The following is a 15,259-nucleotide window of genomic DNA, read 5'->3' as shown; positions in this document are numbered from 1 at the left end:
AGCAAGTTACAACGTTACAATAGCTGCATAGCACATCTCTGGTGCTTTTGCAGTTTAAGTGATAATATAGCTACTTAAGAACCATCGGAACCAACGCAGACTACAAACTACAGAAAATTAACTATTACTATTTCAAGTAGGTAGGTAAACCGCGAACTTTATCAAAATAAAGACAGAAAATAAGTTCCGGATAGAAGTTTCTTCGGGAAACATTTCCGTAAATGTGTCGTAAATATTTATAAGCTCTATTTAGGAATGAAGTTCGTTCAAATTGGTGTCCGTAGAGCTCTTTTGTGCTGTGCGAAATTGTTGGTGACCTTTCGCTCCATATAACCGTTTCCGGTGAAAAAAGCGCTCTTTCATAGCCATTCATTCATTCATTTGTCCGATGGAAATGAAAATAAGAAAAATTCTTTTGCCGCTGTTATCTAGATGCCTATAACTATTTATTTTACTCGTATTGAAACAATCGGTCAAGTGCGAGTCAGACTCAATGTAGGGTTCCATGCCATCATACAAGCAACAACCTTTTTATTATCTTTAAATTTTCATGGCGGAAATTTTAAAATTTTTAGTATTTGTTGTTATAGCGGCAATAGAAATACACATTTTGTGAAACTTTCAAGTCTCTACCTATTATGGTTTCTATTCACGAAATACAGCCCACTGACAGCCAGACAGGCGGACGGACTCTTTGATTTTCTCAGGTTTCCTCACGATGTTTTCCTTCACTGTTAAACACACACGGCTTAACACACATAACACCGAAAAGTTAGAGAAGATGGGAGTTAGCCCGGGATCGAACCCCTGACCTTCCTAATAGGAGGTGGACGTCCTAACCACTACGCTATCACGGCTTTTTGATTATAGATGTGTAATGTAATTTCAATAATTAAAAACAGGGCAGTACGCTAACAATGAATTTTCACGTAGGTACCTTTTTCTGCCGCTTAGTATGTTAACAACAATTGATTGTCATACATCTTCTCCTCCCACATATTTTCTAAGACAGTAATGATGTACGTTCTGCCTCGTTTAAAAAAGTAAGAAGCTACAGATTTCGTATGAAATGAATTTAATTCCTTCTTTGTTCACGACTATAACTTATTGTTTGACACTCGTTAAAAGTTAAGTAGACATGGTTCACGGTTCAATATCAGTGACAAGTTGTAACAATGCTTTTTCTCAAATACAAGGGAGAAAACTCAACGAAAGCTGTTCGTGTGGAAATAAAATAAAATCGAACCTTTGAAATAGTTACAAGCACAAAGAATACTTGCTAACAAATAAATTAGGTAAGCTATAGGTATATTTAAGACCCCTTAGTGGAAATTTTGCGAAAAAACTTATATTCTGCAAAGCTTTTGATTTGAAAACCATGTATATTTACAAAAACTTTGTTATTATTTGAAAATTGCTTTTTACGACGGTAATCGAATCTCCCTGAAATCCGGTGTCCCGTTTGCATCTCGTCCTGACGGATGGACATTGGAGTATAATTTTTTAAATACCGCTTTTGGTCACCAGGTATCCTTCGGGTCTACTTCACCAGCGCTCAGCGATCGCTCCGAATTCCCGCTCTTCTGCAGAACTGTTGCACCCGACTCTTCACACAACCCAGCCCGGATAGCGTTTATAAGGTACCATATTTTTGAAGGCACTACCTTAAAGACCCGGATGAAAAAAAAGCGCAATCGCAACCCTTGAATACCTACTTGAAGACGACTAGAATATTACTTGTATCATCCATTGATCATACTTAGGTATGTGGTTATGTGGTTGGCATCCAATCTTATCGTACGAAACGTTTTTGCTCAACGTTTCTGATACGAACCGCTAAGTTGTGGAGTGCCATTCCTGTGACTTTGGAGTGGAGTGGTTTCCTGTCAAGCATAGGTAACTTACTTACTCGTATAATAATATATTAATAATAACTTATGAATAGGCATCTTCTATGCAAGTGTAGAGGCATGCAGCCTCTTTTAAGACCGGCAGCTGCGAAGAAAGCAACACACTTTGCAGCTGTCACTTAGAGAACACAATTTGAATTCGGAGCGATTCAAAATATCTTGCTGGCCTGGACGAACCCCGGGCAGCGCATTCAACCAATTCACTTCAGATCATCAAGACCGAAACGCCTCGGTCTAGCATCAAGCTCCGGCCCTCGTTTTTCTACCACAGTTTTAATTGTAACCAAGGCACATATTGTAAATACAGCCCAAGTAATACAAGTGATAATATGTAGCAGTATTTTTATTTATCAGTTATCTATCATACGCTGCATGGCTGCTACACAAGCACGCTCCAATCTAGATATCATTGTTTTTACTAGGCATGGTTGTTATCCAGCGCAAGCCTCACAAAAAAAAAAACTAAACAATAACTTCTTATACCTAAAGGTCTAAAAAGCCACAAAAGATTAAAAAATCTGCTACTAACTTCTCGAGTTTATTAGCTTTAAAAATTTGTTGCATAATTTAATAACAGCTATTAAACAGTTAAGCATTAAGATTATTTTTAATGCTTGCCACGTTTCATACATTAGGTTGGAACGGCGCGAGGCCAATATTTCAGCTCCCCCGAGGCAGGGCTACAGAGTGTGAATTTTTAACGATATGTCATCGCGTTGTTTTACAGTCAACTGTTTGCACAGTGATGGTTGAATTTTTTGTTAGTCGTGGGTAAATACCGTTCGGATTTGGAAAAAATATTACAACATGTTTTGTTGAAATCTGTCAAACATAGGGGTTGCAATCCAGCGTGAATTACAAAATCCGACAAAAGTTGCCGGATCCGATTGGCACCAAGGTACGAACATGGGCTGGAGCTGATAAATTCCGGATGCATGCCCCAGATTCGGTTTGCAGTCCCTATTCAAAGCATTCCGTCTCTACACGATCACTATACAGGGTGTACCAGAACGCTAAAACGGAGACAGGTGATAGTACTGATGATTACTGATACGATACCATAGAAAAACTATGAAAAAAAAACCTGTGTTTTTTAACAATATATTTCAAATAAAACATCTAACTGACGCTAGAGGTCAACGAACGTTCCGTAAATAAGTCACTCGAAGTCAATGCCACGTCGTAGGTGGTGCATTGAACTAAATCACTAGAACTACAAGATAATGCAAATGGTTATTGGCATTGGATTGTGTTAAGATAGTATAATAAGGTTGTATAACGCTAAGTTTTTGCTAGCGTTATTTTTACATCATTGATTATTAATTTCGATCATAAAATATAAGCTTGTAACGTTCAGACAGTTCGGCTGGGACACAGTGACAGCATTCTCGCAGAACGAGGAGGTGTACTCCCTGGCAGTCAACGAGCTGGTCACCCAGCTGGAAGCCGCCAACATCACCTGCGCGGCGTCCATCACATTCGCTGAGACCGACTTCAAGGAACAACTGCAGCAGCTAAAAGTAACTGCAATAAATCCATACTCCAATACTAATACTCACTTATATTATACTCACTTATAATCCCTATTATAAATGCGAAAGTGTATCTGTCTGCTACGTTTTCACGGCCCAACCACTGAATCGATTTTAATGAAAGATACAGACTTAGGATACATTCCGGGGAAGGGCATAGGCTACTTTTATCCCAGAAAATCAAAGAGTCCTTACGGGATTTAAAAATAACCAAAATTCACGCGGGTGAAGCCGCGGGCATCCTCTAGTAATATTTTAAATGTGAAAGAGTGTCGGTCTGTCTGTCTGCTGCGTTTTTATGGCCCAACCACTTAACCGATTTTAATGAAATTTGGTACAAGCTTAGGATACATCCCGGGAAAGGACATAGGTTACTTTTTATCACGGAAAGAAAACAGTTCCCGCGGGATAACATACTATTTTTCACACATTTGTCGTTCAATAACGCCGCAACAGATCCACGGGGTGACGTCATGTTTTGCATAGACAGTTGAGAACCTGAAATATAGGCCACTTTTTCTTTAAAAAAACAATCAGTTGCTGCGAGGTAATAGCTAGTGGTTTTAAAAATGGGAGGTTTCGGGTTCGATTCCTGGCAGAGGCAATTTGGGAGTTTATAATTACAAAATTTTATCTGGTCCGGTCTGGTGGGTAGGCTACCCTATCCACCTGACATAACCATGCCCATATACCATACCCATATTTCAAAAGCTTCTAGAACGTACACAAAGTGTCCGTAAGCGTCCGAATCCACGCCATACAAAAGAACGGAGAAAACGAAACAACGTGCGACTCTTTATGTTTAGTGGTAAGCTGAGATTAAGCGGTATTTACATTACGAAATTCGGGAAATCACTGATATCGCTATTTTCCTGTGACACAATAGGTACTTATTTAGTGAGCTTAGTTTGTCAACGTAACTAAATATCCCGAATGCGTAAATACATTCCTGATAAATAAGCATTTTCGTAAGATAACGGAAGTAGAAAGATGCTGCTATACTAATGGATCCTGTCGATCAAGCCGCGCGACGTCCCGTCTGTTCCTAATTTATCTCTGCAACTATGTACATTTTCCATCAATCGTGGAGTGGGGGTCAATTTTCATCACTACCCATATTATAAAATGCGATTCCTTGTTGATTTGTCCTTCAATCACGCTGCAACGGAGCAACGTGATTGAAGGAATTGTTAAATTTTCTATTGATTAAAAATGATTTTTTATGTACTTATTGAAAATGTATGTAAAGATAGTAAATTTTGCACGCCATGTCGTGGCAGATTGTGATATGTACCTACTTACCATTAAAATTTATGTAACATCTTTTTTACTTACAATTTTGCAATAAATAAATAAATGAAATGAAACGGAATAGTGCGGGTATATGGTTAAAGACCTGGAGAGTATTAATAATAATAGGATTTTTTTTCTTTTCAAAGACTGTTCAAGAAACCATAATACTAAATGATTTTAAAATACCTATTCACTCGAGGGAATAAACCTTTTTCAACTCTTTCTTTTCGTTCAGGAGGCAAGTATCCGGAAAATGTATATTTTTATGTTTGTCTAACTTGCTATACGGCTGAGTTGATTTTGGTGGGACTTTTGCAAACACGTAGAGTATGGCACTATGCAAGGAGGCTCTTTTTTATAACTAGAAAACCAAGGGTTCCTTCGGAGACTCTATACCTAACCTTTACCTTGAAAAAACCTTAATCCACGCGAATGATGTCGCGAGCAACAGAAATAATTGTTACTTACTAGAGGATGCCCGCGACTTCGTCCGCCTGGATTTAGGTTTTTAAAGATCCCGTGGGAACTGTTTGATTTTCCGGAATAAAAAGTTACCTATGTCAATTACAAGGACGTAAGCTACCTAGGTACCAAATATCGTACAAATCGGTTAAGCGGATGGGTCTTTAGGAATCCCGTGGGAACTCTTTGATTTTCCGGGATAAAAAGTAGCCTATGTCCGTCCTCGGGATATAAGCTGACCCTGTACCAAATTTCGTCGGAATCGGTTAAACTGTTAGGCCGTGAAAAAGTAGCAGACAGACAGACAGACACACTTTCGCATTTATAATATTAAGTATGGATGTAATAATATGTGGTAAACGAATCACCATAATGTTGAACATTAAATAATGCTCGCTAAGCTGAGGATTATGCAGAGAATTTTTCCAAATTCAACTCCTAAAGCAGGGCTTAAGGATAGGCTTTAAAAAAACCTAAAAGCTACTTCAAACAGCGGATTATCAAAACGTTACGAATACGAGTAGAATATTTAATATTTTTACCTTAGTATTTTTAAGATTAGCGTTATCTTTTTAGAGTTCTGGGTTTTAAATTAATTTGTCGTTAACTACAATCTCTCCTGGTGGTAAGTGACCATGCAGTCTACGATGAAAGAGTTATTTCTTTTAAGTAAAGTTTACTTTTTTTACAGAAACTGGACACTAGGATAATAATCGGCAGTTTCTCGCCGGAGATGTTACCGAAAATATTCTGTGAGGTGAGTTACCTTTACTAATACGGTTTAAATACTCATGTCCACCATCATGCGAAGGAAGCTTGCTTTCTTTGGGCGTTTAGACAGGCATAGAGCCCAATTCTTATTCCCAAGATTAGTTTTGGGAGGAATAATTGCAGGCAAAAGGGCTTCAGGTCGCCAAAGACGCAAATATTGGACGATATCAAAGGGTGGACAGGGCTTAGTTGCCCTAAGCCAAAAGAGGTGGCTTTAGATAGAGCAGATTTTCGTATGATGACCGCCAAACTTCGTTTCGAAAAAGGCAGGTGATGAATGAAGTGGCATTTTATGTTATCAGTATCAGAATACAGATCATCTCAACCCATCACCGACCTCACCTCTCAAAATCCGATAGGATGACAATCCGACATAAACGAGGAGACATCACGCAGAAACGACGTCTCTACGTGCTCTCCCAGGCACGTGGAATCCCCTATAACTTCCCAACAACTTCTGGACTGAATTTTTGGATAGAAAACCCTACAGCTTGTTGATTCTCATTCAAACAGATTAATATAAAAAGTAGGTGGCAGGTAGGTACTACTAATCAGTTTAATTATTGTACCAGCTAGAAATTTAAATTAGGCTATTTGAATATTCTGTGCCAAAAATGTCTAAAAGTCCCTTCTTAATCTGTGTGCAAATAAATAGGTAGGTAGGTACATTGAACAAAATATTTCGTGCAAGATAGAACTTTTGTTTTCGATTCGAATTTCGAGCACAAAGCTTTTGGTCGGTCGCTGTGGTCACCAAAATTCCGTCGATGTCAGATATTCTGAATGCATGCTGTAGCTGGCTTTAATTAATTCAACCGAAGCAACGAATATCGAATTCACCTTACAAATAAAAAGCCAACCGAATAGACTGGTCGAACTTATTGTTTATTCTAAGCTTACCTATTGTATTTTCGGAACTAGGGTCACCATAATGGGATATCTAGCATAGAATTACATTATACAGTTCACTTAGTATAATAACTTACACTATTTATAAAGCTCTAGTAAATAATGGCGGGCTATGAAGCTCTAGTAAATAATCCAGAATGTAGCACACTGCGCTCGCAGACAGCTGTCTAGGGCTCTGGAAGGAGCAGTTTAGGCCTTTTAAAATTAAAAACAAATACGCATCACGAACAAGCGCGTTCGTGGGAGGGAAAACTATAACACTCATGCTCACCTCCCCTTCCCATCTATCCCCTACCCCCTCTTGATGGGTGAAAATGTTGTCAATGTGCAAGTGTAAATTAAAAATTTATAACACCCCCGACAAGTAAAGGTACAGTAACTAGAAAAGAGCTGATAGCTTTGCAACGGCTTAACCGATTTTCTTGGATTATAGCTAAGAACACTCTCGATCAAGCCACCTTTCAAACAAAAAAAAACTATATTAGAATCGGTTCATTAGTTTAGGAGATACGATGCCACAGACAAATACACAGATACACGGATACACAGATACACACGTCAAGCTTATAACACCCTTCTTTTTGGGTCGGGAGTTAAAAACGCCGTGACGGGACCTAAAATCCACGGGCCTAAAACAAAAATTATCATAAATGTCCCGTTCCCCAAGCGCAGGCCTACCAGCTAGGAATGTTCGGAGCGGAGTACGCGTGGCTGGTGGCGGGCGCTCCGCCGCGCATCCGGGGCGTAGCGCCCTGCGCGCGCACACAGCTGGCTAGGGCTCTGGAAGGCCTGGTGTCCGTCACTGCACACCGGGGGATCGTTGGTGACGTGGTGTCTTATTCTGGATTGGTGAGTATCTAAGCATATTTTATCCATTATAGCAAAGCAAATGAAATAGTCGTGAAATAAAAAAGATGGACAGACAGACGAACTGGGCTAAAAATGCGTTAGATTTGGCCGATTTTGGGTTGTGCCGATTTAGACGAAAGACACAGAGATACCTACCCTGTACCTGTCCCAAAGATAGGATAGGTTTTTTTCTTCCCTGGTGGTAAGTGATAATGCAGTCTAAGATGTAAGTTAAGTCCAAGTTCTCGGTAGGAAAGGCATTCCAAACCAGTGGTACTTAGCTATATGCAATAAACGATTCAAAATTACTTGTAAAAGTTTTGATTGAATAAAAATATTTTGAATTTTGATGGAAACAGGCTAACTTATAAGGAGAATGGCAGTTTCATTAAACCCGACGATTATATTATATTCAATTATAATTAATTGTTCAAGATGTCGGAATAAATCAGGCCGAGTGAGAGATTTCATCGAAAAAATCCATGTCTGTCTTGTTCTTTTGAAATATAACAAAATAAGCACACTGACACCACCTTAGTACCTATCTACAATGCACCCGTGCAAAGCCGGGGCGGGTCGCTAATGATAAATACAGAGAGATCATCCACCCCTAATTTTATTAGAGCCTCCGCAAATATTGGGAAACAAGGATTCAAAACCTGGATCTGTCGCTTGCGAGTATTTGGATTAAGGTCTTCAGAAGGTCACAAGGTAAGGATACCGGGAAAATTTGATTAGCATCTGTCCAAACAGTTCCTGCAAATACATTTCAACGATATGCATACATACGGGACGAACTAACGAACGCTAACGAAGGGCACATGGCAATCCTTGTTTGCTCCTCCAATCGAATCGTCCATGTACCCCCGTAACGAACGTTCTCGACGTCGCCTCCATTGATCTCGATTTTTAATCCTCCAATTTTCTGAATGTTAACAAATTCTTTGATCCATCGGTACGTACTTACTACGTAACCGTCGATTCTACGGCCAACAGTCTAGTTCCGAGTTTGAGACATGATTGTCATGCAAGCTACATCTTCAATAAAAAAAAAGGGTGGCTGAAACGCTTTCTAGGTACCTAGTTTTGCATTCTGCGTTCACAGTAGTAGGTGCTTCCATAATATGAATATGAATGGATGTATTAAAGACTAATCAAATCTTTAGTGATACCGAAACCACAGACGTTGGGATTCCATGATGCTAGAATCGTGCAATGCAGTGTTATAGACAGACGATATCAAACTGAGAGCTGGTACAAAATCATTGCTCCGTCATCCCTTCATTCAGCTTCACCTACTCGAAATTCGATTCTGATGTGACCTAAGGTTTACCAAGTGAATTCTAGTAAAAACCTGATTACCACAGAACGGTTCGTATTTTCACCACTGTGGCTTGGTAAATCTTAGGCTTTACTGCCTACCTAACTTGTAAAAACTAGTTTCATACCAAAAATATTTTTCAGACGAACGAAATGTTCTACCGGGAGATGCAAGGAGTAGGAGTGCCAATCTCACCCTTCGCTCCTCACACTTACGACGCAGTGTGGGCCATAGCTCTGGCGTTGAGCAAAGCGGAACTGCTCTGGCGGAGCTTGGAGACGGAGAACAGCACCAGGCTGGGGTTGGGCCACTTCGACTACAACAGGAAGGACATGGCCGACGAGTTCCTGAACCAACTCGGGAACTTGAGCTTTCTTGGTGTTTCGGTAAGAATTTTTACATGAAAATTTTGTTACGATCTCCTTGGCGCAGTGCAGTGGTGACCGCTGCATATGTAATAAGATGGAGATCCTGACTTCGATACCTGGCAGTCAATTTCTACATTAGCTGTGATCTGGTTTGATGGGAGCATTCAGCCATGGTGAGTTACACCAGTCTCACCCTCTACTTCTCACACTTACGAAGGGCATAGCTCTAGTGTTGAGCAAAGCGGAGCTACTGTGGCGGAGCTTGGAGACGGAGAACAGCGCCAAACTAGGGTTCGCGCCAAACTTCGATTGCAACAGGAAGGACATGGCCGATTAGTTTCTGAACCAACTCGGGAACTTGAGCTTTTTTGGTGGTGGTAAGGATTTTTACATACTTCGATACCTGGCCGTGTCAATTTAATAAGCTGGGCAGCCCGTTGTTGCCCACATGAATGAGCGAGACACAATACAGTTTCGCTCCTGTCGGGTTCCCACACTACATGGTTTTTTAAACTTGGAACTTTCCTTCACACTGTGGTCTGAGTCAGAGGAGACCCGTGCTCAGTAGTGAGCCGGCGACAGATTGATGTTGATAATGATCCTAATTCTAATGTCCGCATTCAATCGGACAATCGGAAGTAGCCGAAAAATCAGGTACCAATTTCAACGGGATTACAACATACGAACAAATCAACCTAAAAACCTTTTAAAAATAGGATATAGGTAGTTGTTAGTTCTGTGACAAGATACCAAATGACACTTCGAAGTTAGTGCGCGCAAACAAGGTTAGAGCCTGAATAGCTATTCCGCTCAGGCACAAAATAAACTTAACTTTTTGGACGGATCTCTAGAGAATTTTCTAGTAGGTAGGTGTCCACGGAATTCATAATAGGGTTAGAAGAGAAAAAGTGTGACTTCATCCTCATGCAAATGACCAGTGAAGCATCATTACACCTTCGTGTAAAAACAGCCGTGTTTTTATTTATTTTCATAGGGTTACAGTTTGAATCACCTTGCTTTGGGTGCTAGAGATTTTTTGAATACCTAGTTATTGCTGTACTCATACCTATATTAAATGTAACAGTATGTTTGTTGATTTCTTCTTCAATCCGCTGCAACGGATCAACGCTATAATTATTTTTTTGCATATATAAGATTAATAATTAAGCTCTTTTACGTAAGATCAACTATATTTTTCATTTTTAATCCAACTTCACGCTGTACCGGTATTAAAGAAGATGCTATATGATAATAATATTATGATGATACCCACATGATACCATTTCTATTATTTTCCTTAGGTTTCTGTGGTAGAGTCAAACGGCGCCGGTTGAGGTAGACGCGTAAATAATAGATGTGACTTGGTAGCTAAGATCTATGTCTAGTGTTTTATTTAGACCTTCATTGGAGTTTGACAATACCTAAATATTTTTCAATTTGTGAAGTAATGGCACCCTATAACCACAGAATGCTTAATAATACCTTCCAAGCACAAAAAGCCCATTCCGCAAAGACGTTTCACTAAATAGCAACCCTTGTTACGACTTAATAAAGTGCAATTTAGCTCGCACAGCGGTGCGGCCTAAAATTCGTCCTTCGAGTTTACAGAAGTTTTTTTACAAGTTCATGTCCGCGATCAGCTGTTTGCAGGGTTGTCCCATTGGAGTTTTAAATAAATTCTATAAGTCCTAGTATATCTCCCAAGTCCCATGGGTATCTAATGGGTATAATATTATAATGATGATTCCATCGTTTCATATTTTTTCAGGGGCCGGTGTCTTTCAATGGAGCAGATAGGATAGGCATGTCTGCATTCTACCAAATACAAGGTACGAGATAATTCATTTATTGAGTATACCTTTATAAGACAGCCTCTTTGAAGTACTTAGTGGGTAGGTGCGGTAAATCGTACTATACCCTATCAGCGGAAAGACTCGCTCTCTCTGTTACGTAATCCCATACAAATGATAGAGACAAAATCTCAGTGGGCGTTATGTCCCGGCCACATTAGCGGTAAACAACGCGATGTTCAACGGTATTTTCCGTTAAATGTAGCCATGATCAACGTACAACGGCATTCACAATGCCGTTTGGCGTTAGACAATTTTAATCCCAATTCAATTAACATTAGACGTTACCCGTTCAAGTGTGGCCACTCAGTTTAACGTGTTGATTATCGCGATAACTATGGTATTGATGGGCATTGACGTTAATCTTAATGTAGCTGCAACATTAACCATTTTAAGTCACCAACCAATCAAACTTATTATAGGTAACCTACTTAGTCATTACCTACCAAAATATTTTTTTCACCTTTTCCGCAACGGAATTAAAATCTCATGGCCTTTTAATTTCTTTAATCTAAATACTTCTTAATCAGGGTTCCGTAGTAAAACAAGAAAACCTTCATAGTTCGTCCATTCCGTCTATATTTCAATTTTTTTTTTATCTTTACAGGTGGCCGTCCCAAAGCAGTGGGCCTATATACGCACGGTCGAGAGATGACCTGCGCGGAATGCGCTCGCCCGCAGTGGGCGGGGGGCATCCCTGCTGCTAGACGAGTGCTGGTGTTGCGAGTAGACTCGGTGTGGGCGCCCGCGAGGCTGGCTGTGGCGGCGCTGTCAGCCGCCGGTGTGGCCCTGGCTTTAGCTTTCCTGGCATTCAACTTGCATTATAGTAAGAGAAGGTGAGAGGTTGTTCGTTAATGTTAGAGTAATAGCGTTCCCCATACAGTCATACCAAAGTAGTAAAAGTTGTCATGCCTGGGATACGCTCGCCTACAGTGGGCGGACGGTTACCCAGCTGCAAGACGAGTGCTGGTGTTGCGAGTAGACTCAGTGTGGGCGCCCGCGAGGCTGGCTGTGGCAGCGCTGTCAGCCGCCGGTGTGGCCCTGGCTTTAGCTTTCCTGGCATTCAACTTGCATTATAGTAAGAGAAGGTAAGCGGTTGTCCGTTAATGTTAGAATTATAGTCCAATTCCCAATGCAGTCATCCCAGTACTAGTAATGTAAATATTAGTCGCTTATCTTAGTAGGCCGTAATTAACTCGATATTTCTTTTATTCCAGGTTTATAAAGCTATCCTCGCCCCGTCTCAACAACATGACCCTCATCGGTTGTGTGCTGGTGTACACCGCCGTCGCGTTATTGGGCGTCGACAACGCCATCCTGCCGTCCTACATACCATTTTCTGCTATGTGCACGGTGAGTACATAAATCCATACTAATATTGTGAATGCGAAAGTGTGTCTGTCTGTTTGTATGCTGACTTTTCACGGCTCGACGTTATAGGTACATGTATTTGTGTGTGGATGCGCGTGAGAGTGTGCGCGTGAGTGCGTAAGCGTGTGTGTATGAGTTTGTGGGTGTGACCGTGTGTGGGTGTGTGTGTATGAGTGAGTATGCGTGAGAGCGTATGAGTGTGCGTGTGTGTACACTGTACAAACTGCACTTAAAGCCACAGAATGTTTAATAGCCCAATAGCGCACTAGCGGCCTGCCCTACTAGCCGCTGCGGCCTGGCCGCTAGTGCGCTATTGGGCTAAGTAGAATTTATCTTGTTTCCAGGGCAGAGTGTACATATTGTCCGCCGGCTTCTCCCTCGCCTTCGGATCAATGTTCGCTAAGACGTACAGAGTACATCGGATATTCATAAGGTGCGTAAATTACCCGGGGATTTGTGAACAAGAGTACGGGCACAGTAGGTAGGTACAACACACCATAGGTTAATGAGAAAATCAAATTTCGCAAACTAATTTTACCCAGATTAGACTCTTCTTTCACCGCATACTTAGGTACCTACCTGTATTCAAAATGCGGAACTGCTTCCGGCTTCCGTGTTTAAAATTAAAATTTGGTTATAAGGAACATCAAAATACTTAGGTACATCAAAAGTTCAACAAGCATACCTACCCCTAAAAACAATGGTGACAATGAAGGATTTTCCTAGATCTAATGCATCATATGTTAATGGATGCTAGTAGGTACCTACTTAATCATTAGGTACATTGCAAAATTGAAAAAAAAGTCATTAGGTGTCGTAACTTAGTAAGACACCCGAGAGAAGTGAAGCTGCGCCCTACTCTGTTTTGCTCACTCATAATAAGAGCAATACGGGCTGCCAATTTAATGAGCTATAGATTTTATTCGTTTTTGTTCGTTCGGCCGCCATAAACGTCCGTTAAAAGACTTCAAAAACAATGTTTGTTCCAGCAATCGCAGCGGTGTGTGCAAAACGAAGCTTCTCCAAGACACCCCCCTCATATCGTTAGTATGTGCATTGCTGGTCATCGATGGCCTGATTGTTACGCTATGGGCGATGCTGGACCCGATGGAAAGGCATCTGAAGAATTTGACCATTGAGATCAGCTCGACTGACCGTAGCGTTGTTTATCAGCCTCAGGTTTGTGTTATTCCAATTATGTATGTGTCGCAGCGAAATGGTATAAACCGGGAATTAGCCGTATCCTTTAGGAATAGACCCCCTCCCCAAATAGAAAGAAAGAATGAAAAACTGTTTATTTGGTACCAACGAAAAAGATAACTTAAAATAAATAAATTATGAAATAGGATGGGATGGGTGTGTGGTGCCGATATAGAAGGCCCACTGGCCGACATTACTTACACACACACACACACACGCACGCACGCACGCACGCACGCACGCACGCACGCACGCATGCACGCACGCACGCACATACACACACACGACATATATTACCTCTTTGACAAGGACCAAAACACGATTTAGGATTCATGGACTTTTGGTTGTTAAAGCCTGGGAGATCAAAAGCGTCGAGTTAATATTAGGTATGTCCTCAATTGGGTATTTGCCTACTTTTGAATTTGACAAATATTATTACTTTATTATAAACTAGGATAAAAATAAAGACGTACGCTGAAAAAAATATTAAAATCCAACAAAGATTTACAAAGTTACAGTCATTTTAATTTTGGAGTGGGAGGGTCTTCTATCCCTTTCTCGCAAAACGAAAATTTGTATGAAACCGCATGAAGCTACTATGGCATTAGTGACGGAGTGACGTCATAATGCTATTATCGCTATCTCTGTCTAATCTGAAATATATAAAATAAATGCTTGTAACTTTTTTTTTATTTGATCTATTTCATTAGTTTTTTTCAGTTTACGTCATTATTTTTATCCTAGTTTATAATAAAGTAATAAAAAAATTAGAGTAAAATACGCTATTAGCCCAAAGTGGATATACTTAAATAATAATCTCTGAATTATTCTCTTTCAGATAGAAGTTTGCAAATCCCAGAATACAACCGGATGGCTGTGCGCACTTTACGCTTACAAGGGCCTTTTACTGATTGTGGGGGTTTATATGGCCTGGGAGACGAGAAACGTCGAAATATCAGCTCTCAACGACTCCAAATACATCGGAATCAGCGTATATTCCGTGGTCATCACGAGTGCCAGTGTGGTGGTGATTGGGACCATTATATCTGAACGGGCCACGTTGGCGTACATTACCATTACGAGCTTGATTCTCATTGCTACTACCTCCACCCTGTGTTTGCTGTTTCTGCCAAAAATCATCGCTATTAAGAGTAAAGGTATGAACCTATGCACCTATGACTGAGAGCGGCCCAGGTCAAAAATGTAACAAGAATCACTACGAAATAAACGGAATACAGTCCAATGGCCAACAACATAAATTGGCCAAGTGCGAGTTTGACACGCAAACGAAGGGTTCCGTACAATCGTAAAAGAAATAACACTTTTTAATTTTCATGGTGGCCATTTAAAGAAAAATATTATTTCCTGTTATAGCGGCAATAGATGTAGGTATACACATTCTGTGAAAATTACATCTCCCTAT

At 40.4% G+C, this 15,259-nt stretch overlaps 1 protein-coding gene across 1 annotated transcript in view; it reads left to right on the top strand.

The window, feature by feature from the left end:
• Positions 1-15,259, top strand: part of LOC123869315 (gamma-aminobutyric acid type B receptor subunit 2) — a 97,986-nt gene that overhangs the window by 80,858 nt on the left and 1,869 nt on the right. Inside the window, exons 5-15 of the mRNA XM_045912181.1 lie at positions 1,528-1,640; positions 3,268-3,430; positions 5,889-5,954; positions 7,550-7,726; positions 9,191-9,433; positions 11,184-11,244; positions 11,873-12,101; positions 12,483-12,618; positions 12,981-13,069; positions 13,626-13,815; positions 14,675-14,993. Coding sequence (XP_045768137.1) covers positions 1,528-1,640; positions 3,268-3,430; positions 5,889-5,954; positions 7,550-7,726; positions 9,191-9,433; positions 11,184-11,244; positions 11,873-12,101; positions 12,483-12,618; positions 12,981-13,069; positions 13,626-13,815; positions 14,675-14,993 — 1,786 coding nt within the window. The remainder of the gene's footprint in view (positions 1-1,527; positions 1,641-3,267; positions 3,431-5,888; positions 5,955-7,549; positions 7,727-9,190; positions 9,434-11,183; positions 11,245-11,872; positions 12,102-12,482; positions 12,619-12,980; positions 13,070-13,625; positions 13,816-14,674; positions 14,994-15,259) is intronic.

This window comes from Maniola jurtina, chromosome 11 (assembly GCF_905333055.1).
Source record: "Maniola jurtina chromosome 11, ilManJurt1.1, whole genome shotgun sequence".
NCBI classification, from domain to species: Eukaryota; Metazoa; Arthropoda; class Insecta; order Lepidoptera; family Nymphalidae; genus Maniola; species Maniola jurtina.
Note: the sequence above shows the minus strand (reverse complement) of the source record. Positions and strands in the feature narration are given on the sequence as shown.